This window comes from Mesoplodon mirus (genome assembly GCF_964341445.2).
Source record: "Mesoplodon mirus genome assembly, chromosome: 6".
Taxonomy (NCBI): domain Eukaryota; kingdom Metazoa; phylum Chordata; class Mammalia; order Artiodactyla; family Ziphiidae; genus Mesoplodon; species Mesoplodon mirus.
This window is the reverse complement of record NC_138982.1, coordinates 59,662,231-59,690,207: the sequence shown is the minus strand read 5'-3', so window position 1 is coordinate 59,690,207 and position 27,977 is coordinate 59,662,231. Positions and strand designations below refer to the sequence as shown.

The 27,977-nt window shown below is 36.5% G+C and overlaps 2 protein-coding genes across 6 annotated transcripts in view; one reads left to right on the top strand and one right to left on the bottom strand.

Moving 5' to 3' along the window:
• GPR160 (G protein-coupled receptor 160) overlaps positions 1-11,137 on the top strand; it is a 32,507-nt gene extending 21,370 nt beyond the window's left edge. For both annotated transcript variants that reach the window (XM_082624231.1, XM_082624230.1), the window contains 3 exons: positions 4,825-4,939; positions 8,589-8,701; positions 9,656-11,137. In XM_082624231.1, the coding sequence (XP_082480357.1) occupies positions 9,723-10,739 (1,017 nt within the window). In that variant the 5' untranslated portion in view covers positions 4,825-4,939; positions 8,589-8,701; positions 9,656-9,722 and the 3' untranslated portion in view covers positions 10,740-11,137. The remainder of the gene's footprint in view (positions 1-4,824; positions 4,940-8,588; positions 8,702-9,655) is intronic.
• A 6,843-nt stretch (positions 11,138-17,980) lies between these two features.
• Positions 17,981-27,977, bottom strand: part of PHC3 (polyhomeotic homolog 3) — an 81,030-nt gene continuing 71,033 nt past the window's right edge. For 3 of the 4 annotated variants that reach the window (XM_082624224.1, XM_082624225.1, XM_082624226.1), the window contains 3 exons: positions 27,573-27,705; positions 27,250-27,481; positions 17,981-21,506 (listed from right to left, as the gene is read on the bottom strand). In XM_082624224.1, the coding sequence (XP_082480350.1) occupies positions 21,352-21,506; positions 27,250-27,481; positions 27,573-27,705 (520 nt within the window). In that variant the 3' untranslated portion in view covers positions 17,981-21,351. Of the gene's footprint in view, positions 21,507-27,249; positions 27,482-27,572; positions 27,706-27,977 lie in introns of those variants that run through there. The other variant, XM_082624227.1, reaches the window with a different exon arrangement.

The window sequence follows — 27,977 nt, the reverse complement described above, 5'->3', positions numbered from 1 at the left end:
TTTTCATCTTGTTTATGGTTTCCTTTGCTGTGCAAAACCTTTTAAGTTTCATTAGGTCACTTTGTTTATTTTTGCTTTTATTTCTATTTCTTTAGGAGGTGGGTCAAAAAGGATCTTGCTGTGATTTATGTCATAGAGTGTTCTGCCTGTGTATTCCTCTAAGAGTTTGATAGTGTCTGGCCTTACATTTAGGTCTTTAATCCATTTTGAGTTTATTTTTGTGTATGGTGTTAGGGAGTTTTCCAATTTCATTCTTTTACATGTAGTTGTCCAGTTTTCCCAGCACCACTTATTGAAGAGGCTATCTTTTTTCCATTGTATATTCTTGCCTCCTTTATCAAAGATAAGGTGACCATAGGTGCGTGGGTTTATCTCTGGGCTTTCTATCCTGTTCCATTGATCTATATTTCTGTTTTTGTGCCAGTACCATACTGTCTTGATTACTGTAGCTTTGTAATATAGTCTGAAGTCAGGGAGCCTGAGTCCTCCAGGTTTCTTTTTCTTTCTTAAGATTGTTTTGGCTATTCAGAGTCTTTTGTGTTACCATACAAATTTTGAAATTTTTTGTTCTAGTTCTGTGAAAAATGCCATTGGTAGTTTGATAGGGATTGCACTGAATCTGTAGATTGCTTTGGGTAGTAGAGTCGTTTTCACAATGTTGATTCTTCCAATCCAAGAACATGGTATATCTATCTGTTTGTATCATCTTTAATTTCTTTCATCAGTGTCTTATAGTTTTCTGCATACAGGTCTTTTGTCTCCTTAGGTAGGTTTATTCCTAGGTATTTTATTCTTTTTGTTGCAATGGTAAATGGGAGTGTTTCCTTTATGCCAGTACCTTTTTAAAGTCCGGACACTGTGTTATCAAGATACAAGCCTTAAAAAAGAAGTCATCTTTGTTTCATGTCAACATTAAAATTAGAGTATTAAATCAGTATAGCTGATAATTTCCCTCATATCTTATGCTTTTAAATTATCAGTTTTATAGTCCTGGAAGCAACCTTTATGTGTATAAATACCCCCATCACTTGAACCTGTTTTAGGTATCATGTTCCTTCTTCTGTATCAAAACTCATACTGAAGAATGAGTTCTGGGTTGCAAAGGAGGATTTATTTTTGCATCTGTCTGTAAGTCTTTGTCCACGAATTACAGAAAAGCAAACACAAGTGCCATTTCTGCAATGTTTAAAATATTCCGAATACTGTACTTGCCTGTGCTTTGTCAAATTTATCCCTAAATGTTCCATAGTTTTGATGCTATGGCAAATGTTATTTCATTTTCCAATTATTTATCACTGGTATATGGAAATACAATTTTAAAAAAATTAACCTGCAACCTTGCTAAATTCACTTGTTACCTTTTGTAGCTCTTGTTGCAGACTTTCTAAGTACATGATCATGTCACCCATGATTAAAGACAGCTTTACTTCTTTCTTTACAGTCTACATGCTTTTTATTTCTTGTTAATGACTTACTGCACTGGCTAGGACCTCTAATAAAATGTTGAGGAGGGTTGGAGGGTGGACATCCTTGCATTGTTCCTGATTTTAGGAGGAAAAAGCCCACTCTTTCAGCATTTGAGCTTAAATGTGGGTTTTTCATAGATGCTTTTTATCTGGTTGGGAAGTTCCCTTCTATTATTTGTTTTCATGAGAGTTTTTATCATGTTGGATTTTGTTAAATTCTTTTTCTACATCTGTTCAGATGATCATATAGTTTTTCTCCTTTATTCTGTTAACACGATGAAGTACATTGATTTTCTAATGTTAAACCAAGATTGCATAAACTGTGATGTATTAGGTTATATTATTATTTTCATATATTAATGAATTTAATTTTTTCATTAAGGATTTTTGCCTCTATATTCTTTTTTTTTTTTTGGCTGCGTTCGGTCTTTGTTGCTGCACACGGGCTTTCTCTAGTTGTGGTGAGCGGGAGCTACTCTCTGTTGCAGTGTGCGGGCTTCTCATTGCGGTGGCTTCTCTTGTTGTGGAGCACGGGCTCCAGGCGCGCGGGCCTCAGTAGTTGTGGTCTGCGGGCTCCAGAGCGCAGGCTCAGCAGTTTTAGCACACGGGCTTCTTTGCTCCTTGGCATGTGGGATCTTCCTGGACCAGGGCCCGAACCCGTGTCCCCTGCATTGGCAGGCAGATTCTTAATCACTGAGCCACCAGGGAAGTTCCTGACTCTATATTCTTGAGGGATGATGCTTTGTAATTTAGTTTTCTTGAAATGTCTTTGGTTTTGTTACAAGGCTAATTCTGGTCTTGTAAAATGAGTTGGAATGTGTTTCTCTCTTCTGTTCTCTTTAATCTTGGTATTTCTTCCTTAAATGTTGGGCAGAATACATCAGTGAAGACATCTGAGCCTAGAATTTTCTTTGTGGGAAGGTTTTTAAGTACAAAATCAATTTCTTTAATAGGGATTTTTAGGAATCTTTTTGTTTGAGTTTTGGTAGTCCATGTCTTTCCAGAAATTTGTGTGTCATCACAGTTGTCTCATTTACTGGAATAAAATTCTTCTTTTTAAAAAATATTTATTTATTTTTGGCTGCATCGGGTCTTTGTTGTTGCGGGCGGGCTTTCTCTAGTTGGAGCGAGTGGGGGCTACTCTTCATTGTGGTGCACAGGCTTCTCATTGCAGTGGCTTCTCTTTTTGCAGAGCACGGGCTGTAACAGCTGCACGGGCTTCAGTAGTTGTGGCACGGGGGCTCAGTAGTTGTGGCTCGCGGGCTCTAGAGCACAGGCTCAGTAGTTGTGGCACACGGGCTTAGTTGCTCCACGGCATGTGGGATCTTCCCGGACCAGGGCTCGAACCCATGTCCCCTGCATTGGCAGGCGGATTATTAACCACTGCACCACCAGGGAAGTCCCAGAATAAAATTATTCTTAATAATCCCCTGTTATCTTTGTAATGTTTATAGGATCTGTGCTGAGGTCCTCTCTCTCCTAATTTTGCTAAGTTCTTTCTCAGTTTGGTTGGAGGTTTACAATTTTATTGGTTTTTAGAAAGAACCAGCTTTTGGTTCAATTTTTTTGTTATTTCTGTTTGTTTTTAAAATTTCATTGTTTTCTGTTCTTTATTATCTCCTTCCTTTAGCTTACTTTGGGGTTTAATTTACTCTTCTTTTTCTTTTTTCTTTTTTTTTTTTTTTTGGCCGCACCACGCAGCTTGTGGGATCTTAGTTCCCTGACAGGTATTGAACCCAGGCCCTCAGCAGTGAAAGCATGGAGTCATAACCACTGGACTATGAGGGAATTCCCTTACTCTTCTTTTTCTTAAGGCGGAAATTCAGGTCACTGAATCAAGACCTTATTTTCCAATACAGGCAAATATAAGAATCTCAGAATGATACAGTGCAAAAGCAAATTAATGTAGTGGAAATTAAAACTGAATTTTGATTTTGCTGGTTTCTTATATTTGCCTTGCTGCTTTTCAAAGTTCTTTTTTCTACTGTAGATTTATAAATTCTGATAATATAAATAATACATGCTAATTCTTAAAAAAATATTAAGGGTACAGAGAATTATAAGGAATTTTATGCGTCAGGATAGGCTGTAACATATAATCACAAAACCCTTCCAGCTTGATACAACAAACTTTATTTCTTGCTTACACTGTACATCCATTCTGAATCACCTGGGGCTTTGCTCCACTGACCCACACAGTCACTCAAGGACCCAGATTGACAGAGGTCCCACTGTCTTGAGCTGTACTGTCTGGAACACATCCTGTTTATTCCCTGTAGCAGGGGAAGAACACTGAAGGGGCTCTCATGGGATCCTTTGGGTGCCAGTAATCTACACAGTCACTCTTATTCGGAAAGCTCTTTCACATACATAAATTGGATCCCTTTCTACATTTCCAGTTGTGAGTTGAGCCATAATTGTGGCTTACTGAAGAGCTTTGAAATCAAACCTGAGGTTGAACTTCAAGCTTCAACACTTAGCAGTCACACATCCTAGGGAAATGAGCTTGTTAACCCCTGAGCATTTCCTCATGCAAAAAAATAATATCTGCCCTTCATGATTGTTTAAGGATTAGATAAAAGGTACGTAAAATCCCTGGACAAGGCTCAATACATTATTTCTCCCAGAGGCTTTCTTCACTTGTGAGGCTCAGCAAATCCAGCTACAGTGCTAATCCCATTTTCTGTATAATAGACCAGAACGTTAATTGTGCTCATCTTCCCATCCTATTGTTTAATGTAAATGGTTTTGTTAGGAAACTTTTCTATGATTGCATAACACAACTATTTGATTGTAATTATGCTATGAAGTTATAAACCTCTTTTTTACTCTCAAACTCTCATGAATGTACAGTGGATTTTCCAAAAGCTACATGTGTGATATCACAGTTGATTTTATAGATGAGAATCCAGCTCTCTGCTGTTGAGCCAGATACTAAAGTAATTTGTGAAATGTGAAACAGTGCCACTCTGCTCACTCAATTTTTTTGTTTGGGAAAACACAGTAATTTTTCCCTTTAAAAAATGTTACTCACATTAACATGCAACAAGTGTCAAAAGGTCCTGAAACGAGTTTGAGAGCTGCTAGTTTCGACTCTGAACCTGTGGGTGAAAACTGCAATGTAGGCAGTATTTCTATAAACAGATACCATGTTATCTGCACCCATATCTCAGCATCTTTGGTGACTTTTAATCTAAGTATCCCTTTCCTTCCTTTTGCTGGAAAAAAGAAGTTACTTGCCGTAATCCTACAAATAGTTACAGTTTCTCTAAGCAGAGATCTGGAGGCAGTTACACTGAATTCCAGTTATTTAGGTGGCTATTAATGACGGTTATTTTATTTTCTATCTTTCACGCAGAGCTTATTCACATGGCATTTTGGTATGCCAGGAACCAAAAGTGAGATACTTAAAGGCAGTAATACTGAAGTAAAATAGGAAGATCAGCCAAGAAAGACCTACTGGAGAAAGCAGAGTAAGTATGATGTGTTGTTAAGAATTAACTGGGTTATAAGTGGAAAAGCAGAGACTGGGTCAGTGAAAAGAAGTCGTGGTTTGTTTCTCTCAGGCCCTACTAATACTTCTAAACTGGCCAGATCACACAGCAAGCCCAAAGATGCCTTGAAAAGGACTTGCACATTAACTTCTTGAATTGTATATGAAGCATGACTTGATTCATAAGTAGTGTAAAACATCATGCAGGGAAAGGATCATATCTTCATAAATCTTTGCATCCCAGTAGTTAATGTGAACATTTTCCAAGGGAAAATTGGGGGATGGGTAGCCCATCAAAGGCTTTTTGTCTTCTATAGGGAGGTTTTTTTAAAGAACAAAATAATGGAATTTTGAATACTTTCAGTGGTTTATGGAGTAAGTAGGGTTTAACATTTTTTTTCATCTAAGAAAGTTTTCATTGGTTTCCATGATTATGGTGTTCAGGAACCATTGTAAAACGACCAAAACCTCATTTTCCAACATTTTTCCATACAGTCCCTTTGACTGCTTTTTATTGCCTCAAGTTGCATATCTTCCCTAGGCCTTATCTTTCTTGTCTCTGAAGTCTCTTCCAGCTTTATGTTTCTCTTACATATTCCATTTCAGATTTGTTGCCTTCTTTCTCCCCATCTTCTTCTGAAGAGGTTCTTGGTTAGTGCCTCGGTGGCTGTGGCTGACCCCTGCCCCTGACCCGCTTCCTTGGCCCCTGGGAGACACTCAGGGTTGCTTCCCTCCTGCAGGGACAGGCCTGCTGTCCTGGCCTTCCAATCAGCTCCCCTGGGAGAGTCAGTGGTGAAATGGAAACTGAGGAAACATCCCTTGGATGTCGCCTACTTAAGTATGATTCCTTAGCTTTAATTTTGGATAGGACTGTAAAGGGTACAGTCATTTTATACTGATAATTCTTTCTTTTATCCTAAACATGCTTTTTTAATAAGTGGGTCTTTATAAATATGAACCCACATCGTTTCCCTTCCCCACCCCCATTCTGAACCAACATTTGCTATTTAAAACTAAGCCTAAATTTTTTCTTGGCACGAGGATTTCATATGGTCTTACCATTCCACCCAGGTTTCCTTATCCAAGGCCAGTAGTGTTTGTCAAGGTGGCAGCCATGACTCTGTGCCCCTGTATATCAAACCTGGAATGGAACTTTTTCTGAGAGGGTAAACTATATAGTATATTTGAGTATAGGAAAAAAATTGAGCGTACAAAAGAACTTGTTTCATTTGTTCTTTTATAACCTATAGTTATGAAAATAGGTATTGGATGATTTTTTGTAACTGTCTTTACATATACATGTGTGTGTAAATAGATACATTATTTGTGTGTCTTAATAACTTAGCTAATGACAAGGTAGATTGATGGCCATGAGAATGTTAAAGAAAAAATTATTTATGATCCTTGTTAAAGAACAATGAGGCAAACTTTATTCAAGATGACTGCAATAGGTGTGGGGACCACAATAATGGGATTTTGCAGTTGGGGTTGGGGGGGTATAGAGACTGGACTCAACTCCAAGTACAACAAGGAAAAGGGGGAATTTATACCCAAGGAAGAAGGTGGGGGTCAGGTCAGTCAGTGAATGGACTGTTACCAAGGAAACATCAGGGGTTAAGAGGGGATTCTGGTGAAACTGACCTACCAGAATTCTTGCTGAAGGCAGGTCAAGGTGAATAGACATCACCTAAACTAAAGGATGATGGGGATGAGGAACCTGGTCAGATATTAAGAGAGATCAGATATTGAGAGTGAGAGATTCTGCCTAAACCGACTTAACAATATTCTTGCTAAAACTGGACAATGAAAAGACAAATACCGAAGCTCAAAAGTTGGCCTAGGGCCTCCCTGGTGGCGCAGTGGTTGAGAGTCCGCCTGCCGATGCAGGGGATACGGGTTCGTGCCCCGGTCTGGGAGGATCCCATATGCCGCGGAGCGGCTGGGCCCGTGAGCCATGGCCGCTGGGCCTGCGCATCCGGAGCCTGTGCTCCGCAACGGGAGAGGCCACAACAGTGAGAGGCCCGCATACCGCAAAAAAAAAAAAAAAAAAAAAAAAAGTTGGCCTAGTTGAAGAGAGTTGAATTCTCTTCTCGACTAGGAGAGACTCTTTGTCAACTTAGGGTTCATTCTGTCAACAGAACTGGTGGCCCTCTCCTTCTCTTTTCTTTATCCTCAGACAGTATCCTCACCACTTCCTTGAAATTAATCATCAGTTATCTGTAGGCAAATTGTTTTTTTACTTTTCAGACTTGACACTCCCTTACTTTTTTTCTGTAAAGTTTGAGAAAATCAGAAAAACCTATAATACTACCATACTAATAACTTGATATGTATCTTTTCAGTCTTTTTCTATACATGTATAATATCTGTAAAAAATTAGATGACATGTTGCTGCATAATTTTTTATCCTGCATTTCACTTAAGTAAACATACTGTGGAAATTTATCATGGTATTTTTTTTTAACATGTAACAAAATCACAAGGCATAACAACAGTTAACAAGTATAGAAAAGGTAGAGTGAAAACTAAGTCTTCCTATCCCGAGAAACATTTTTTTTTTTAAATTTATGGCTGTGTTGGGTCTTCGTTTCTGTGTGAGGGCTTTCTCTAGTTGTGGCAAGCAGGGGCCACTCTTCATCGCGGTGCGTGGGCCTCTCACTGTTGTGGCCTCTCTTGTTGCAGAGCACAGGCTCCAGACACGTAAGCTCAGTAGTTGTGGCTCACGGGCCCAGTAGCTCCACGGCATGTGGGATCTTCCCAGACCGGGGCTCGAACCCGTATCCCCTGCATTGGCAGGCAGATTCTCAACCACTGCGCCACCAGGGAAGCCCCTAAGAAACATTTTTAATGGCTGCATAATAGTACATCGTAAGGATGTATCACTTTAAAAAATTTTTTTTTTATTTTTGGCTGTGTTGGGTCTTTGTTGTTGTGTGCGGGCTCCTCATTGTGGTGGCTTCTCTTGTTGCGGAGCATTGGCTTCAGTATTTGTGGCACATGGGCTCAGTAGTTGTGGCTCACGGGCTCTAGAGCGCAGGCTCAGTAGCTGTGACCCACGGGCTTACTTGCTCTGTGGCATGTGGGATCTTCCCGGACCAGGGCTCAAACCCGTGTCCCCTGCACTGGCAGGCGGATTCTTAACCACTGCACCACCAGGGAAGCCCCAAGGATGTATCACTTTTAACACATCCCTAATTGTTGACATTCATGGGTAGGTTTTTTGTTATTGTTTGGGTTTTGTTTTGCTGTTATAAACACTGGTTGAACAGTCTTGCAGAAACAACTTTGGGTCAACTGTGGTTTTTTTTTTTTTTTTTAAGGATAAATTTGTGTGGGTTTTTTTTTTTTTAGGATAAATTTCTTGAATTTCCTTCCTTTTCTTCCATCCTTTCCTGATTTCTTCCTCTTTGAACTTTCCCTTTCATCATCTTTTTCCTGCTTTGAATGTATTTATCACTCAAGCTCAGCTCCTGTTCCTTTGCCCTTATCTAGCAATTCTTAACGTTCTCAGGTATCCCTACTCCTTCCCTGTATTCTTTCATCTCTCCAGGTGCCACACCTGATGAATCTTTTTCCTTAACCAATATTTTCATGATTTTCAGCTGAACCGTCTGTTTTTTATCTTTGAGCTTCAGAGATTTATTTGAATGATGATCCTGCAGCTAAAAAGCTTTGAAACCAGCTATATTAAAGGGGCCTCATAAGCACTGTCTAAATTTCACGGACAGAAAGATAAAAACGGGTAATGTTGTCTGGTGTCAGAGTGGGACTGAGTCAGCAGCTATTAGTGGATTGTTCTGAGTATTCCTATCAATCAGGCTGCTATTTGAAGCCTATATATATGTTTTATATATATATATATATATATATATTATATATATATATATTTGTATTTTCTTGGAATGTATTTTATTTTTAGAAGTCAAACTTACTAGATGTTTTTTTTTTCCAAAGGAGAAAATTCAAACCATCAATGTGATATCTTATTCACAACATAGTTAATAGTAGAATGATCTCATGATTATGTCATGACTTGATGCAGGAACCTTCCAGTTTTTTGGAAAGAAGGATCTCAGTTTTTATTTCCAGGGAACTGTTCTCTTTCTAGGAGAGTAAGGGAGTGAAAATCAGGTATCCTAGATCCTCTTTCTAGAGCTACACAGAGTTTCTATGCCTTTTTTCTGAATTATTCCCAGTTCTTCAGTTATAAAATTGGATGACATAAAACATGGCTTGTTTTTATAGTAGATATATTTCTAAGAGTGTTTCAGTCATTTTTTAAAATTAATTCTTATTGGAGTATAGTTGCTTTATAATGTTGTGTTAGTTTCTGCTGTACAGCAAAGTGAATCAGCTATATGAAGCCTATATTTTGGCTCTGGTAGATAAAAGTGTTTTTCTACCTTTTTTCAACAAGTTATTAAAACCTGTGCTTATGTGGAAGTTAGTAATTTATATAAAAGTTTGGTTATAGATCTGAGAGTTCTGGACCATCTGGGTCTCAAAGAATGACGAGAGTGTACACATTAATTCTTCTTGATCATATTCTGTATTCTATAAGTATGAGAAATATGTTTATTTGGGGAAATGATTGGATTAAAATAGATTTTTGAGATGAGGTGCTTGCTTTGTAAAGTTTTAAAACAGTGATAGCATCAAGATAACATCAAGGTTTTCTTTTCACTTTTCTTTGCAGGGATGGAAAATAAAGTGAAGTACTGTCTTATTGTAGCAGCATGCCTTTGAAATTGAGCTGAAAAAAAATGACTGCTCTTACTTCAGAGAACTGCTCTTTTCAGTACCAGCTACATCAAACAAATCAGCCCCTAGATGGTAACTGTCTGTTATTCTTGATTACACTTGGGAAAATATTATTAAATATCCTCACACTAGGAATGAGAAGAAAAAACACCCATCAAAATTTTATGGAATATTTTTGCATTTCACTAGCATTTACTGATCTTCTACTTTTGGTGAATATTTCCATTATATCCTATTTCAGGGACTTTGTACTTTTAGGCATTAGGTTTACTAAATACCACATCTGCCTATTTACTCAAATTATTTCTTTTACTTACGGCTTTTTGCATTATCCAGTTTTTCTGATAGCTTGTATAGATTATTACCTGAATTTCTCTAAAGCCACCAAGCTTCCATTTAAGTGTCAAAAAGTATTTTATTTCTTTGCGGTTATTTTAATTTGGATTTCAGTCCTTACTTATGTTTTGGGAGATCCAGCTATCTACCAAAGCCTGAAGGCACAGAATGTTTATTCTTATCAGTGTCCTTTCTACATTAGCATTCAGAGTTACTGGCTGTCATTTTCCATGGTGATAATTTTATTTATGGCTTTTATAACCTCTTGGTCAGAAGTTATTACCTTGGTACAGGCTGTTAGGATAACTTCCTATATGAATGAGACTGTCCTATATTTTCCCTTTTCATCCCACTCTAGTTATACTGTGAGCTCTAAAAAAACACTCTTGCCCAAGTTGATTATCTGTTTTCTTGGTACCTGGTTACCATTTGTACTACTTCAAATAATTATCCTTTTACTTAAAGTACAGATTCCAGCGTACATCGAGATGAACATTCCGTGGTTGTACTTTGTCAATAGTTTTCTCATTGCTACAGTTTTTTGGTTTAATTGTCACACACTTAATTTTAGAAACATGGCATTACCTGTGGATCCATTTGTCAACTGGAAATGCTGCTTCATTCCACTTACAATTCATAATCTTGAGCAAATTGAAAAGCCTATATCAGTAATAATTTGTTGACATGTTGCCATGTTAAAACTAAAACTAACAGCTACAAGAATTATCATTTTACAAATGGGAAAGAATGATGCCTTGGAACATAATAAAGAATGAACTGAACTGAAAGCTCTCCCCCGCATCCCAAACTTCCATACCTTTTCAGAATGTGTCTTTTTGGGATTGTGATATTATTTATTAGGTTTTTTTTTTTTAACAAAATACTTCCAATAAGAAATATTTATACCTGTTGACCATACTGATATTTGTGTTACCCAGAAAACTACTGGATACAAACTGTTAGGTAAATCTGCGATTCACTGCCAACTTTTCAGATTTAAATAAACATTTTTATTACACTTAGAGCAAGAAAATCAAGATTGTTTTCTTTAAATAATTTGGTATAAATATTCTTTAACATAAGCGGAAAGATTAGTGTAATTTAAATTTAGCTAATTTTAGGACTTCCCTGGTGGCGCAGTGGTTAAGAATCCGCCTGCCAATGCAGGGGACACAGGTTTGAGGCCTGGTCCGGGAAGATCCCACATGCCGCGGAAGAACTAAGCCAGTGTGCCACAACTACTGCACTCTAGAGCCCGCGAGCCACAACTACTGAAGCCTGCGCACCCTAGAGCCCGTGGGCTGCAACTACTGCAGCCTGTGCACTCTAGAGCCCGCGTGCCTCAACTACTGAGCCCATGTGAGGCAGCTACTTAAGCCCGCACGCCTAGAGCCCGTGCTCCACAGCAAGAGAAGCCACCGCGATGAGAAGCCCACGCACCACAACGAAGAGTAGCCCCCGCTTGCCGCAGCTAGAGAGAAAGCCCGCGTGCAGCAATGAAGACCCAACGCAGCCAATAAATAAATAAATAAATTCTTTTAAAAAAATAAAGTGGTTAAAATGGTAAATGAAAAAAAATAAATTCAGCTAATTAAAAAATATATATCTCTGTTCTTAGTGCAAATATTCCTAAAAGAAAAGTTTTGGTTGCTCACCTTACAGAACTGGGAGTGGTGACTAGGTCTCTTCCCTGATGTAACAGAGCCATCTTCAGTTGTAACTTATCATCTGTCATATATTTGCATGACAACCCGTAATCACATTGGCGACGTACCACGGTGTGAAGGTAGGGTTTCTCACCCTCAGCTCTACTGACGTTTTCTGTTGGATAACCCTTCGTTGGGGGAGCTGTGCTGTGTGCTGCAGCATGTTTGGCAGCATCTCTGCCTTCTATCCACTAGGTGCCAGTAGAACCTCCTTTCCCAGTCACTACAATCAAAATGTCTCCAGAGACTGCCATACTCCCCTCAGTGGGCAAAACTGTTCCCGGTTGAGAACTCCTGGAGTGGAGCAATCTAAAGGGCAGAAACATCTGAAATCACTCTGTGAGTTAAGCTACACAGATCCCATCTGATTTGTCAATGTACAAACCGGCTCTACTTCTCTGTGTTACTTTCCTTCTGAATGTATTGGCTTTCTAATTGGCCATATGTGGAACTGAGATACTTAAGAATATATTTTACTTAATTAGTAAAGACATCCTCTCTGCACATTTTAAACCTGGATAATGTATAACTATTTCAAGCCCCTCTAAGCTGTTTGTTTACTTAGAAGATGCCCCATGCCTCACAAGCTTAAAGGAAAAAAAGAAATTATTCAGTTGACCAGCCAAATAGAAGAGGCTTTTATTTGTAAAGAAATGAACTTACAACTGGTCTACAATATATTATTGTAATATAAACAATATAAATAAGTGATCCTGTAGGCCCACTAACCTTCCATCCAGACCCACATGAAGCAATGTTACAACAATATTCTATGTGAAAATGTGCAGGTAACAAAGGTGCAATTACAAGCAAGTTTAAGCAGCAGAGTATAAGGTGCTTTAATTTAACAGTTAATGTTGCCATCAACAAACATTTGAAATGTTCAATTTTACTTCACTGAATACAGACACAACAAATAGGAAAATCTAAAATTCATACACATGCTACTGTTAATATGAAAGTGCTTGCTCTTTTTTAAAAAAATACACCAAATGGACAATCTTTTTACATAGATCATGGTGTGCTCTTATAATGCAAAATTAACTTCATTGTCAGGTTATACATTTTAAAACTGTAGCTATAGACACCATCTAGGAACGCTAATGCTAAGAGTGCTAAAACTATTTCATTCCCTGCAAGGAGGACTCTAGTACAATATCCAACATAAAGAATACATCTATATATAATCTTAACATTTGTTTTTTGTAAAGATAAAAAAACGTTTTCTTTCCCCTTGGTGATGCTTTGTTCATCCTGGTTGGGTCAGTGTTTGAGGTTTTAATAATATGAAAGTCCTATTTAATTAGAACAATGGGAGGAAGCAAAAGGAGGAATTAAAAAATCAGTTAACATGTGCATAAGGCATCAAAAATAAAAATTTTTTAAAGTTTATCACAATTTGCCTTTGTTAAGTCAACAGCAAAAAATGTTTTCAATAAGCAAGCAGACAAAAAGCACTAATTCAACAAAGAGGCTTGAAATGCCTGACATCAGTGTCAGTATCCATCCTGCACACTGCTGTCTACAACTCCAACCTACACCATAAGCTCACCCCCTTACTTTGAGGAGTTTTTTGGAGCTTACTTTGACTTTTTTTTTCCTATGGAAAAAACAGAAAGACCAAGCTTTTGAATGAGGTGATTGGGAATCTAGTTAAATGTCTTAGAAATTAGATGTCCAAAATTATACCATCTTTGCACACTCCCACTGATTTTTTAAAAATTCAGAATACACATACAAAAAGTATTTATGTAATAGATATTTTAACAGCAAAAATATTTGAAAAATTACGTAAGTTAAAATATTTTAAAAGTTTTAACCAGTACCATGGAAAAAATTTTTTAAACCCAGACTATCTGGTCACTTGGATGTTAGTGTTCCTGTTTACAAACACTTTATTATAGATTCTAGTCTAACACGTATTTGGACATTTTCCTGCTTTAAAAAGCTGTGACTATGACACATAAAAGATCTTTTTAATATATTTTCATTTTGTATCTTTATGGGGAAGGTTAGTATCAAGTGATATTAATATGTAAAGTTGTGTCAATAGGAAATCACAATGTAATTCACAGAATCCTCGGGTTGTAAGGGAGCTTCTTCACAGTTAATCAATTCTCCCATTCTATATTTACTCCCCAAATACTTGTAAATTCAAGCTCCAAGCACAAAACTGTTTTACTGCTTACCGGTTCTGCATTTTAAAGGAAACCCTTTTACTATGCAATATATGAGTGCTTTCTAAAAAGTAGATATTTGTGATAATAGTAAAATTTTATGTAATCTTTCTTGCTTTAAAAAGACAAAAACAAAATAAAAACCAAACCTGTTCAGCAAGCTCTTCTGAGATTTTTCAGTTTTCAAAAGTTACTGCACTGTCAATACTGGGTGTAGTTCAAAATGTAGAGTAAATCAGCACCAGCTTCTTTGTGTTATTCTGTCACACACCCTGCATATAGCAACACCTCTGGAATAGATTCAAGTGTCAAAATAATTCTGAGAAATATGGGCTGTCACAACAGTTTCAAAATGTAAATCCTAATATTAGGTACCTTTAATTTTGTAACCTAATCAGATATATGGATTAGTATGCAAAATGTGTTATAGGAATTATGATGTGATTCACTCAGATCCCTTAGATATCACCTAGCCTAATCCTTCACCCAGTGCATAAAAATTCCCTCTCAGTTCCAACTTTACATTCAGTACATTAAGTAATAATAATTACATCCATGTTTGTTCAAGCCGCAGTCAAAAATGGGGGGAAGAGAGGATTCTGTTTATTTATTACTAGTTCCTTAAGTATACCACACACTGTACAGTAAATGTTCAAATGGTTTGCTAAATGAATGAATGACAGTGCTCAGATGTGTTCATATGTTCAGTGGTTTAGCAAGAAGCATTTAGAAAAACGTCCTCATTTGCTCATCTGTGTGAATTTTCTACTTAATCCTTAGGATAACAAAGACTGTGGGTGACCCAGGAAACGGATGCTTAATAAATAATTATCTTTTAGCAAAGGCTCTTAAGTGTGAAATGAACCATTAAGAAAGGAAATTAAGAGAATTAAGATAAAAGAGAATTAAGTAGGAGCAACTTTAAAAAATACCCCATTATGTGGCCTAGAATCGTAGTTTTATATAGCTTAAAGATGATTTTAAACAAAATCAACATTTTGAGTAGTACAGGCTCCATGCTGTATATTCAGAAGAGGAAACAGGTTAAAAGCTAAGTAATGGCCTAAGGTGTCACACAGCTAATTCACCAACTAGAAGTAAAACCCCAGTCTCCCAGCCAGTGTTTTATCTTCATTTATGTTAATTTAATGATTATGTGCATCTCTTATTTACTATTGAAGTAATTATTTAGTACTACCTAAAACAAAATTATGGCTTTAACATAAGCATTCTAAAAGATTTTAAGCAATGGATACATGTGGTTTGCTTGAGGCAAGACTAAAAAAGTTCCTTTTTCTAAAATATGTTGATGTTCGTTTCACTACCATTCCCCACCGCTCTTATAAACCCCAAATTTTTCACCTCCATCAATTAAAGCTCCACAAAATCAAGGTTTAACACTGATAACAGTCCCTAAAGTATAACTTTTAAGTCAATAAGACGGCTACTATCCATCCTTAAGTACTGGAGTGAATTTAAATAGGTGGTCTAAAAGGACTTACTTTTTTTACTCTTACATTTAAAACTATACCATGTTAGAATAGTGCTTTAAATTTATATAGATTTCTTTTTTCCAAATTAAAATTCATTTATTACTTCTTTTAAACAATACATTTTAAGACCTTTACACACAGGTTTTCTTTTTCTATGGATTCATACCGACGCCACCAATATCACTGAGAGCAACTGTACTTTTCAAAGGCAGTAGAAAAAAACACTTTTTAAATGTACCTCTTCTCTAATGTCGGAGGTTGAAATTGTCACCTTTAAGTAAAATTAAATGTTCACAAGCTATACAAAGGGAAAAAAAAGAAACATTTGTGGAAAACATTTCCCAAAGCTCCCATGAACATGGCACTTCAGAGGTGTGTGTTCATGTCGTAGAGCAGAATGGGAGAGTTTTCATTAGAGAAGCTGAGCTTCGGATCTGAGAAGGAAGGCAGGTCTCCCTTCTCATGTACGTGTACTAAAGTGAAAGTTCAGGAAAAGCCAGACGTTTTGCTCTGGAATATGATGGTAAAAATTATATTTGTGTTAGTGCTTTACAACTTCCAAAAAAACACCTTTACCATAGTATTATTTTAAAGTAGATTAAATAAGCTCTGAAAAATAATATGTAAAACTTTATAATTTTTAAAAATTTAGGAAACTTTTTCCAAAGAAGATAATATAATTTTCAACATTTTTTTTATTGAAGAAATGGCTTATATTAGTGCTATGAGGGAAACTATATAATGATACATTTTATGAACTTCTAACAAAAGAGGAATATCTTCCCAAAGAATTTTTTTAAGATGTACAGCTTATAATAGGTTGAAATTAAATTTTAATAAGATTGCATATTTACTTTCCCTAATATTGTATTTGTGCTTATTTAATTGAATCACAATTCTTAAGATGAAATCAAATGCTCCAAACAGATTCAGAAAATACCAATATTGATGAATGTAGATTAAACAGTTCATTTCATGATCCACACTACTGTGCATCAAATAGAGGTAGGCTTGTGTTTACTGAAATCCATGCTAATAAACAGAACCCTATAGCTCTGAGTCATCCAACTCTTAAACTGAGACACAACCTAACAAAACACTATCTTAAAAATCTTAAAAATGCCTTTCTTTGTAACAATCCACAAGGTTGATTCAACTGTAGTATCTGACAATGGATACTCTCTCCTCTATATAATTCTGATAACTCAGTTATAAAATTAACCTTTGAGTTCTTGACAAATATTCTCCACCTATAATAATTGTCACCTTTTTCAGAGGTCAAAAATCACCGATTTATGTATCATTGGAACTATTAATATGCTCCTAAGGGCAGAATCTCTTGATAAAGAGAGTAAAAGAATGAGTTTGATTACAGGTAAATCTTGACATAAAAAAAACTATACTCTGTTTATTGCTATAACTGGGACCCAACCATTACAATTTATTATCCTGAACTACTGATGGCCAAATCTATACTATACAACCTCACTCAGTTAACCATATTATCCTCTTGGGTCTGGAATGCTTTTCCCCGTTTGTCTCCTCCTCCACTTCCCTGTCCTTTCCCCTAGAAAACCTTCCCCAAGGCCCCGTTATAGTTACATGTCCTGCAAAGGAAACAGACTGAGCAAACATTAATAGCCAGCCAGTTTCCACTGCCCAGAGGGTTTACGAAGACATGACTGTTAGGTATTAGAAATTCCTGCCCCAGTTACCTCCCTAAAATTAACCCTACTACAAAGTCTTTTGTAGGGATTTTCAGGCAGAGGTCTCTCTAAGAAGAAAGTTTTCACGCAGTTTCCTTGGGGCTTGAGGAGGTAAGGGGAGTGAGGCTCTTTCATCCTATAGGCAGTAATGCTCAATGCCCACTGCCCAGAGGCAGCATGAGTTCCTGCCATTCACTAAGGGTGAGAATCTTCAAACTACAAAATATAACCAGGCTGTTCTGGTCGAAAATATATCTTTGAAATGTTTTAACAGTGTGTCTAGCCAGGGATTTCTTCCACTCGATATGGCTATGAGGATAGCATCATTCCCATATATGTGCAATAGTTTATTCTTTCCAAGACTGTTTACACACATGCAAACACAGCCTAAGACTATACTCAATCTATATATTGCCTCCTTACCATACTTGTGCCATGGTGGTACCAAAACCCTGCAAATGCAAATAATGGGACTTTATAACATTTACTTGAACAAGCCAGTGATATGGGGCACTTGGACAGATTTCAATCCAAGACTGGTATTTGAATAAATGTTTGACTATAATATTACACTGGATATGGGAAGATAAACTATGTCAAAAATTAAAATAGGGCTTCCCTGGTGGCGCAGTGGTTGAGAGTCCGCCTGCCAATGCAGGGGATACGGGTTCGTGCCCCGGTCTGGGAGGATCCCACATGCCGCGGAGCGGCTGGGCCCGTGAGCCATGGCCGCTGGGCCTGCGCATCCGGAGCCTGTGCTCCGCAACGGGAGAGGCCACAACAGTGAGAGGCCCGCATACCGCGAAAAAAAAAAAAAAAAAAAAAAAAAAAAAAAAAAAAATTAAAATAAAGTGGGCTACCTACAAAAAATAATTTCTATTTGGAACTAGGTAAAACATGAATATTAACTTCAAAAGTGCAGAAATTTGTTCAGCGCTGAAGTGGGATAAACTAACAAAGTGCCAGGTCTCTTGTCTGCTTCTCCACCATTCTCAAGCTCCTTCACTAATATTTCTTTCCTTCTATTCCCCATTCTCTATTGAGGGGATGCCCTTAAACTGGGACTTTAAAAAAATGTCTGTTTAGAGGATGTGCCAGCAAATTAAAAGTACCATCATGGAAAAATTACCAGCCACTTAAAAAGTGACAGCTTGTGGGACAGCACTCTTATACTGATTATATATCAAAGCTGCACAGCTGTGTCAGACACATGCCTACACAAGGCTTGATGAAAATGCACATCATGTAAGAAACAACTTTTATAAACCAGCTCTCTGTGTACTTTCTTAGGAACACGTGGCTTAAAGCAAATAAAATTTCAAACTTGTAGGGATTTTCTTCCTCAATGGGAAAAGAGTGCATCAGTATAAAGAAGTCAGAAAATGCAAACTTAGGTAGCAAAAGTAGGAAGAACTTCCCATGTACCTACCCTTTTCTGCTTGTCATTCCCTCTCCTCAATCAAAATCCTAAAACAACTAGTAATATGAAGGAAAATGAAAATGACAGCACTCTCCCCACCTATTTCATACTAAAACTGCTTTAAGCTCAGGAGAGAAGTGGACACCCAGTGTTATCGTCTATATACATTATACATAACTGAAATTTTGAAATTCAGATAGTTAAATCACCCAGAAAGAAACAGCTGCATCAATGGGAAAACTACTAGTTAAAAGCCAATGAGCCATTTCTAAATAAAATACCTTGAAAAAAGCAAGTATATTTTCTGGGTATGTTTTGAGTAGGGACAACAGAAGATCTGGACTGTTCTTAAGATTATTATAAGATTTAGGATTATAAGGTGCTCTCCAATGGAAACCCCTCTTGTAAACTTTCTCGGATACTTAACACAGTGCTACGCACAGGGTCTTTCAGTAAGTACATAATGACTGATATCAGAAGAGGGACCACAGTTCCAAGTTAATACCTTAAAGGCTATATATAGATAATATAGTTATGGGAGGTAATCATTATTGCCAGGGGAGTCTATCCCCAAAGAATCAATTCTGTATGAATTGTTTGTGGATCATCTGTGACAAAGTTTTAATTCCAGGGGAGATTTTCCATTGTGCCCTTCAGCCCTCATACAGTGGACCATCTCCTACTAATGCTTAACCTATACTTGTGTTCTGAAATTACAAGATAAGGGGAAAAGTCAAAGCATATGACAACTCTGTCATAATGATTAACTGCTAATAAATGAAAATTAACTGTAGAGTACCTACCTTTCCTTGAAACTGTAATCCAATAATTAAAAATGTGATATACAGAAATATGTGACATAGACTACAAGCTATTGTAGGTCTGGAACATGAGCCTTACACTATATTACATATTCTAATCCTACACATAACTATCAGTAAATGTCTTTTTTTTTAAACATTACTACACAAAAGAATCCCACGAAGCATACATTCAAACAAGAGGCATCTAAAGGTTAAAAAAATTACCCGCTGTATTTTTGTATAAAAATAATCAACATTCTCTAATGTACACAAAGCCAAAAGATAAATATCTGTGATGTCTTTAATGACATCTTTAGTCTTCTACTAGCGTAACACAATCTTTTTTAAAAGATCAGTGACAATGACTGAAACCCATGGACTCTTCCTCACTTACTGAACTTCTGCCAAATATCTGTGTATGTTCCTTCAATTATTAAAACATTTCCATTGTATGGTAAAGATAAGATAAAAAAAAGATTAAAACATTTTTGATGTCCAGGACTACAAAGTTCACAGGCCTGCCACAATTTTTAGTGCCATAATTCTAACAGAACACTAATTGTTCAATGAAAGGTTTTGCTTTAAAATTCTTTTCCCTGAAACATGTACGTACAAAATTAGATCCAATTATCCAAGAGAGATCAGTTGGATAACTGCTTTGCAGGAAGCATACAAGGATTTAGTCAAGGAAAAAGGAATGTGCATTCTAGCTAGATCCAGCTTGTTCAACACTAGAAAAATCCAAAGACCAACCACATAGCCACTACAAAGTATCGCCCTGCCAGCAAAGGCTGTGCACTGGTTCATAAGGCATAATCATATTATGCCTTCATCAGTGCAGAGAGATATGAAAGATAATTGTTATTATGACTCAATACTGAGAGTCAAAAGTCTAAGTATGCTAGTCCTCATTTTACAGGCAGATTTTCCCCCTTTTTCTAGAATGCATAAAACTGGGAAAAATACTCTAGCAGAACATTAATGCTATCTGAAATACTTCCATTGTACAATGTATTCCTTATTACCTCCCTTTTAAAATTTTTTTTCTCAAAATATCCCTCTGGGTGAAAAAGACCAACATTTATCCCTCCTATGTTACGGTTTCTCAACCTTGGCACTACTGACATTTTGGACCAGATAACTCTTTGTTGTAGAGGGCTGCCCTGTGCATTGTAGGATATTTAGCGACATCCCTGTCCACACGTCAGATACCAACAGCAACCCACCCCCCGCAACCCCTAAGCTATGACAACCAAAATGTCCCTTGACATTTTCAAATGTCCCCTGGGGAACAAAACTGACCTCTGTTGAGAACCACTGCTCTAAAAGAACAAAAACTAAGAGGAAAACTAACTTCCTCAGTCACACCAAATTCTTGGTCAAGTTTGGAATAGAAACCAAATCTTCTAACTTCCAGATCAGTATTATTCATGCTAGAATACAATCCTTTTTATAGGCAAAGCAATTGTCTAAAAGACATGTTTTTTAAAACATACAGTGATATCTCACTGCATACAATTCCAGTCACTGGACTCCAAAATTATTCCTAAATCACTCCTAAATTATATCTCTCACGAAAACCCATAGAAAAATTATAGGGTAGAAAAGTGTATAAGAAAACCGAATCAAAAGAGGAGAAATGTAAATCATTAAATTACTTTCAAAAGGATTTTTTATATTAATGATAAACATCACCTTTAAAAAAATTATCTAGTAAAACACTTTGAAAAATATCATGGCCCTCTATAACAAGTCTTGCAATGTTGTGTGTAACCTGTAAAATTAATTCACCAATGTTAGCTAATTATGAAAATGTATCAATATAATGAATTATTTTATCTGTAGAAGAAATGTCAGCCTTAATGCAGAGATCCCAATGTGCTTGGCTATCCATCACAGTAAGTGATAATATTGTAGGCCAACTTGAGCCTTTACCTTACAAGTTTGTTTAAGAATAAAACTGCTGTTATCTCAAAGCCTCATGATCCCGTTAAGATTCCTTCAGAGAGTTGATGCGTGCACAGATCTTTAGGGCCGGGCCTAGCTTGATATTCATTGCACTCATAAGATGGTCTTCTTTTAGCAAGAGAAGAGCCTGTCCATCAATCTCCTGTGCTCTGAACTCATCTGCGATATCCTGGCAGCCTAGAATTTCATCAGAGGAAGGATGTTAGAATTAATACACAACAATCAGAGGTTACTCCTAACAGTCACAATTATGCTCTCACTGGGTCTGAGTGTCTGAAATACAGGCTGAGAAACAAATGAAATTTATTGATGGTCGTCTTGGGTTCACTCTTGAAGAAGAGAGTATTTCCTGACATTCTAAAAAGTAAGAATTCCAAATCCAGGTAAAGCAATTTACTTGGAATTCTCGTTCTAAAAATAACATTGCAGAAATAATTATAAGTTAGGTAGAATGTACAGATTGTTCAGTCCAGATATAGATATAACATACTTTCATGAAAAGGGCAATGCTGTCACCTGAAAGCATGCCACACATACAGCAAGTTTGGATTAACTAGTCATTATACCTCAAGGACTTTACTCTGTATAACATATCCTTCATATACAGGTACAAAAGAATAAAATATAATGTTCTGCCATTTAAATAATAATTTAGAAATATTTTCTCAAGTACCACTTTCATTATCATTTGTACCTTTATTCTGATTTACAACCTTCAATGTGCCAGGCACATCCAAAACATTTTTATTATTCACTCAGGACAGAACCAATCCATCAAAATTATAGTATCAATCTATTGCTGAAATGTATTACAATGATCAACTTGTAATTTCAACTTCAAATCTTACTATCACTGGACTAATCTCCACTTCTGATAAGAAAACATAAATTCTCATTGAAATTTTAAGCTTGCTGGTTAATCTCTTGACAAATAACCAATATTTTACCTCTCTGTGTAAACCAAGTGCTTTAGAGCAAGTAACAACGTGAGCACTCTACTTGAACCTCAAACGTTTCTATTATCTACCAAATTTTGCACAGCCAGGCTAATAAACTTCCCCACTAAGGGTAAAGAAACCAGCAGGGAAGGTAATGAATTAACGAACCATGAGAGGAGACAATGCAAAAATGTGGAAGCTTCCTTATAAAAGACAAAATTATAAAAGTGAATTTAAGAATAAAAACTAACAGCTTAAAGTCTTTCTTCTATTCAAATCAGCATTCTAAGGGAGAACACAAAGAAAAAGATAATGGAAATGGTTACATTATACCTTTGGATACAACTTTGCTGGAATGATTATTCTTTCTACTGCAAATGTATCATCCTCTTATATAATGTCATCCCTATAACCCCAGCACCAAGCACAAAACATTGTAGGTGCTAAATACATATATTTTTGGATAAGTGAAGGACTGACTGAATGAATAATGAACAAAAACAGAATCTGCTAAAAAGGAGCCATCTGTAAGAGTAACACAAACTTTTTTTTCTGTATTCAGCTGTGTGGCCAGCTTTTCTCTTGATTATTTCTTTTCCATCTTCTCTGTTGGTTGTATCCTTCCTGTTTCCTATATAGCAATCAGCTTTTCAATTTCTCTATTTTAATAATTTCTCAGATTTTTAAAAACTGACCCTATGCAAAAATTTAATGCTTTTGGCCACTTACCATATAAAAGAAACTATAGAGTTAAAATGGGATTACTCACCATAGAAAAGCCCCTTTTCTTTTCCCAGAGGTAGCTCTCAAAACTGGGCAGACAAAACTGACTAATCTTGCATCTAGTTGTGACTTCATCCTTCTTTTTATGAAAGAACTAAATGTTCTTCTCTCTTCAGTCTTACTTACAAGAACACAGGAAAGAAAAGAAGAGAGAGAAAGATAGCGTAGGACTTTCTTAGATTCAGAAAACAGAAGCAATGAGAAGTAACGAGGACCATAAGAGCTACATTTGGGAATAGAAACAAGGAGTTCTCCATGAAGAAATTCATAGCATGTGGTTGTTCCTCGGTATTATCAGAGCGCTCTTCAAATGTCTTCTTGTAGACAGACGGTAAATGTATTAGCAAAATAATACAGAACAGAAAGTTTGGAAACAGCATGATCAAACAGGAATGAATTATCTTCAGAATTTTAGATCACAACTTTCTTAAGCCAACCACAAAAAGGGTATTTATACCATACATTAGTATAGAAATGAAAAATAAAGTGACTTTAAAAAGAAAAATGGAAAAAAAAAGGCAGAAGCAAATATGCTTTCCTGAAACATATTAGAGAAAGATGAATTTTTTTAAAAAACCTAGATGCTCAAGGTATACTGAGCTATAGTTCTATGAATTTCTGACATATTTAGAATCTACTTCTGTAAAACAGCTGGCACCCCATGAACATTACAGAACATATCCCAAATGCAGCAACCAGTCAGCTCAGCTGGCTTTACATCACCACAAGCAGCCACCAGAATGGGCATGGACCTCCGCACATGGACACGGGTCCCAAATGAACCTTACAAATGTCCAGTCACTTTTCCAGCTAAACCTAAAACAAAACACCCCACCCCAAAACTAACATCAGTAAGGATGATGAAAAGATATTACCTGCACTCAATACTACAGAATAAAAAGTCCCAATATCAGTATTATGAAAACCAGTAAACCGTCATATGTTTTTAGACAATACCTACTTTATAGGCCTACAGGGAAACCAAATCTACTGCAGATTCACAGATCAACAAACACAGACTAAAGTGATCTTTGCAAAAGGCAGTTCACTATATCAAGGAAGAGTTAAGGAAGATAACTGCAGTAAACTGAGAATAAAAAGAACCGTTCCTATAGAGAACTTTTTAATGTACAAAAATTTAGAAGAAAATAATTTTTCACTCTGGTAACAGCTATGACACTGGTCTGCATACCAGCTCTAACATGGTCCCACCAAGATGGTTCACAAGATGACATTACACAATGAGAAGAGTAAACTTTAGGAATAAATATAGGTGCCCTGATGAAACAGGGAAACCTAGCCTCAACTGGAAAGAAACAAAATACAAGAGATTACAAAATTTACAAGTTTGTTCACTCCATGAGAAAAGCTTAGGGGAAAAAAAAAAATCCAGCCCTGAATGAGCTGAAAGCGGCTCAAAAGGAAGTTTACAAAGGCCAGAGGAACATAGAGGAATAAAGATAATGGCATTTTCTGGCTGAGATTTACCTTAAGCTACAGGCATTATTCAGAGAAAAACTTTGAGAAAGAAGATGTTAACTGATCACACAAATAAGCTTGTTATTTAGCCTGTCAAAGCAGTTTAGAAATACTCCCATTTAATCAGGTAAAAGAAAAGCAGAGTTATATTCAGCAAACTCTTAAAACAGTACCAAGCAATTCTAAATTATAAAGCAGTCTCCTTTATATACAATGTTCTCTAAACAATTAGCAACAAAATTAAGTGTCTTGATGAACTCAATAAGACAAGCATCTCAAGTTATAAGAAATAATTTTTTTCAATTCAAATGAAGCAAGAGTAAGACAAAGGAGTTAGCCTTTGTTCTAATAAAGCAGCCAAGAGTAGTCTCATGGCAAATGGATGCTGGGGAGAATTAGAAAACTAGCCCTAAAAAAAAAAAAGCATATGAAGTCATAGAAGAATCAGCAGTATCTATTATTTGTTTATTATTTGGCCAACTACTTTCCTCCTCCCCAAAGGAAAAGAAATATTTTCCCCAAAATGAGAAATCAGGCTAACAGCTCATGTACCCCATTTGGAAGACTATGTCTGAAGACAGAATCAAAGTCCAGCCTCAGGGATTAGTGTCAATTCCAATGTTAATTCTCAAGATATCTAGACTGGTATAAAACTTACAATTTTTTGCACTAAGTATTAAAACCACACCCAGTGAAGACTCACCATTCTCTAATATGTCAGCTTTTTAAAGCAGATTCTAAACCCACATGGTCAGAACTTAAATCACACTTAAGTTTTCCTAGATGCATGCTTAAAACTCTTCCCATGAAAAATGTATCCCTTCTTTAAACAATTTCATCTTTCTTTAAAAGTGACCATACCTTGTTTTAAAAAAAAAAGAAGAAAAACTTATTTAACATTTCTAAAATAAGATATTGAAACAATAATTTAATAAAATTTCAGCGTTCTGTATATATATCTTCCTCAACTTACATCCTGACAAACCCATCGTAAGTTGAAAACATCAAATCGAAAACGCATTTAATACACCTAACCTTCTGAACATCGTAGTTTAGCCTAGCCTACCTTAAACGTCCTTAGAACACTTACATTAGCCTACTGTAAGTTGGGCAAAATTTTCTAACACAAAGCCTATTTTATAATAAAGTGTTAAATGTCTCATGTAATTTATTGAATACTGTGCTGAAAGTGAAAACCAGAGTTGCGTGGGTACAAAATGGTTCTATCAGCTATTTACCCTCATGACAGCGTGGCTGACTGGGAGCTGCCCTACCCAACCTGAGGAGAGAGTACTGTGCTTCATATCACCAGCAAAAGATCAAAACTCAAAACTGAAGCACAGTTTCTATTGAATGTGTATCGTTTTTGTACCACCATAAAATCGAAAGTTCATTAAGTCGACCCATCACAAGCCAGGAATTTTTTAAAAAGCAGAATACTTCTGAATATACTTTCTTTACTCATACAACACTTTATTTAATTAATTTATTTTAATTTTTATTATTATTATTATTTTTTGTATTTTGGCCGCACCACACAGCATGTGGGATGATTCCCCAACCAGGGATTGAACCTGGGCCTCTGCAGTGAAAGCGATGAATCCTAACGTCTAGGTCACCAGGGAACTCCCAACACTTTAGCTGTAAGTTTGCTTCTGAGACAGTGGTCACCTTCATAGAAAGATTAATTAGCAAAAATAGCTGGATTAATTTTAATAAGTCTGTAGACAAGTTCACAGGGGATACATTTTTCTGGAAAGCTTGTGTCAAGAGAAATGACAGATTCTGAAAACCAAAAATTCTGATTCTGAAACTGAAAAACCAAAATGGAACAAATATTTTTAAAACCTTATTTTCCATATTCATAAGGTCAAAGTGAATGATAAAGGTTTGCTGATTAAAAAAATACATATTGTCTTAACATATATAGCAGTGTGGGTCTCATGATGAGCAAAGGTGCAGCTGTCTTCAGTAGCCAGCCCCTTAGAGAAAGTGGAAATAAAAGATTATTGTTGTAGTAAAGAAAAAAGATAAAGAACATAATGACTTAAGCTGATGCAAAGAGTACCAAATGAGAGAGCAGAAAACATAAATAAGAAAGTAACCCTCAATACTGGAATAGAATATCATAACTGAATTTCAGTTGTCTACTTAATTTCAGAAGTATTCTTGATGTCTATTTACTGCAAAGAATCAAAGAATGCAGCCTCCTTTAAAAGAAACACTTGTTTTTTTTTTAAAAGAAGCCAAAATTTTATATTCTAAAAGGTGCTGATTAGCTTTCAAAAAAGTAAAAGAAAAAATTATAGTCTCTCTTACTTCATTTAAAAAAGGTTAAATTAGGAAATAAGGAGGAAATAGAATAGAAAACTGGAAGAGCAGAAGGGAAGAAGTGTCTGACTCAATCTCTCTACTGACCTCTCGAGAGAAATCAGACTGAAGAGAAGAGAGCACCTTTAATCTCTTCACCGGCTGAGGTGTCACAGCAGAAGCAGGACTAGTCAGTTTTTATCGACTTGGGGGGTATGAGAAAATACCCAGTTGTGCTGAGGGAATAAGCAAGAGGAGACAGAACACATTTCAATACCAAATGCCATTTAATGAGCACATACACATAGAACTTCTCTAACCCTTCTGTGCAATAGGTGTGGATGGATCTAACGTCATTCCTCTGTGTGTGCACAAGACAAATATTAAGGCCAAAGCGGTGAATCACATACCAGGCAAAGAATGGATGAAGGCCCAGACGTCATCAACTGTCCATACAGATGGCTCCGTTTGTGCAACTGGTAGCAAGTCACTGTTCTCAGGCATTTTCCTCATTCTCACATCCCGAAGCTCACGCTCTCTTTCCCGCTCACTCTGCCTGCGCAGGCGTGTTGTCATTGCAGATGGCACAGAATCTTCGTGAGAAGCCAAGTCTTCTTCTGCAGATGGATAAGTAATTGGAAGCTGGAAAATGTAGTACAGGTAAAATACAGCATTGCACTTTCCTTGTATTTCTGAAAAGGGTATTGTACGTTGAATCAAAGTTTCTACAGACCTGCCTAAGGATATGTTCTCTTGCTGCCCCATCAGGGCCACTTGGACGACGGCCACGATGCCCAAGACTTTGATTATCAGGCTTACGATTCCAACGACTAAGTGCAAATTTTTTAGAACAGCTAACATTGTACCTAAGAAATTCAAGTAAGAAAAAAATTAAATGATGTATGGGACACTCCATTTAGTAATTAATTATGACCTTAAAGTGCAGTTGTGAATCAGTAAGTGCCATTTATTTCATTATGATCTGTAATACCTCAGAAAGTAAACCACAGTGTTCAATAGATTTACTTATGCTAACAGTAAAAAAAAAAAAAAAAAAGTGGCCTTGTTTTACATCATAGTATAGCTCTCAATATAATACTGGACACCTATAACAAGGTATTGATATTTTCTCCTAATA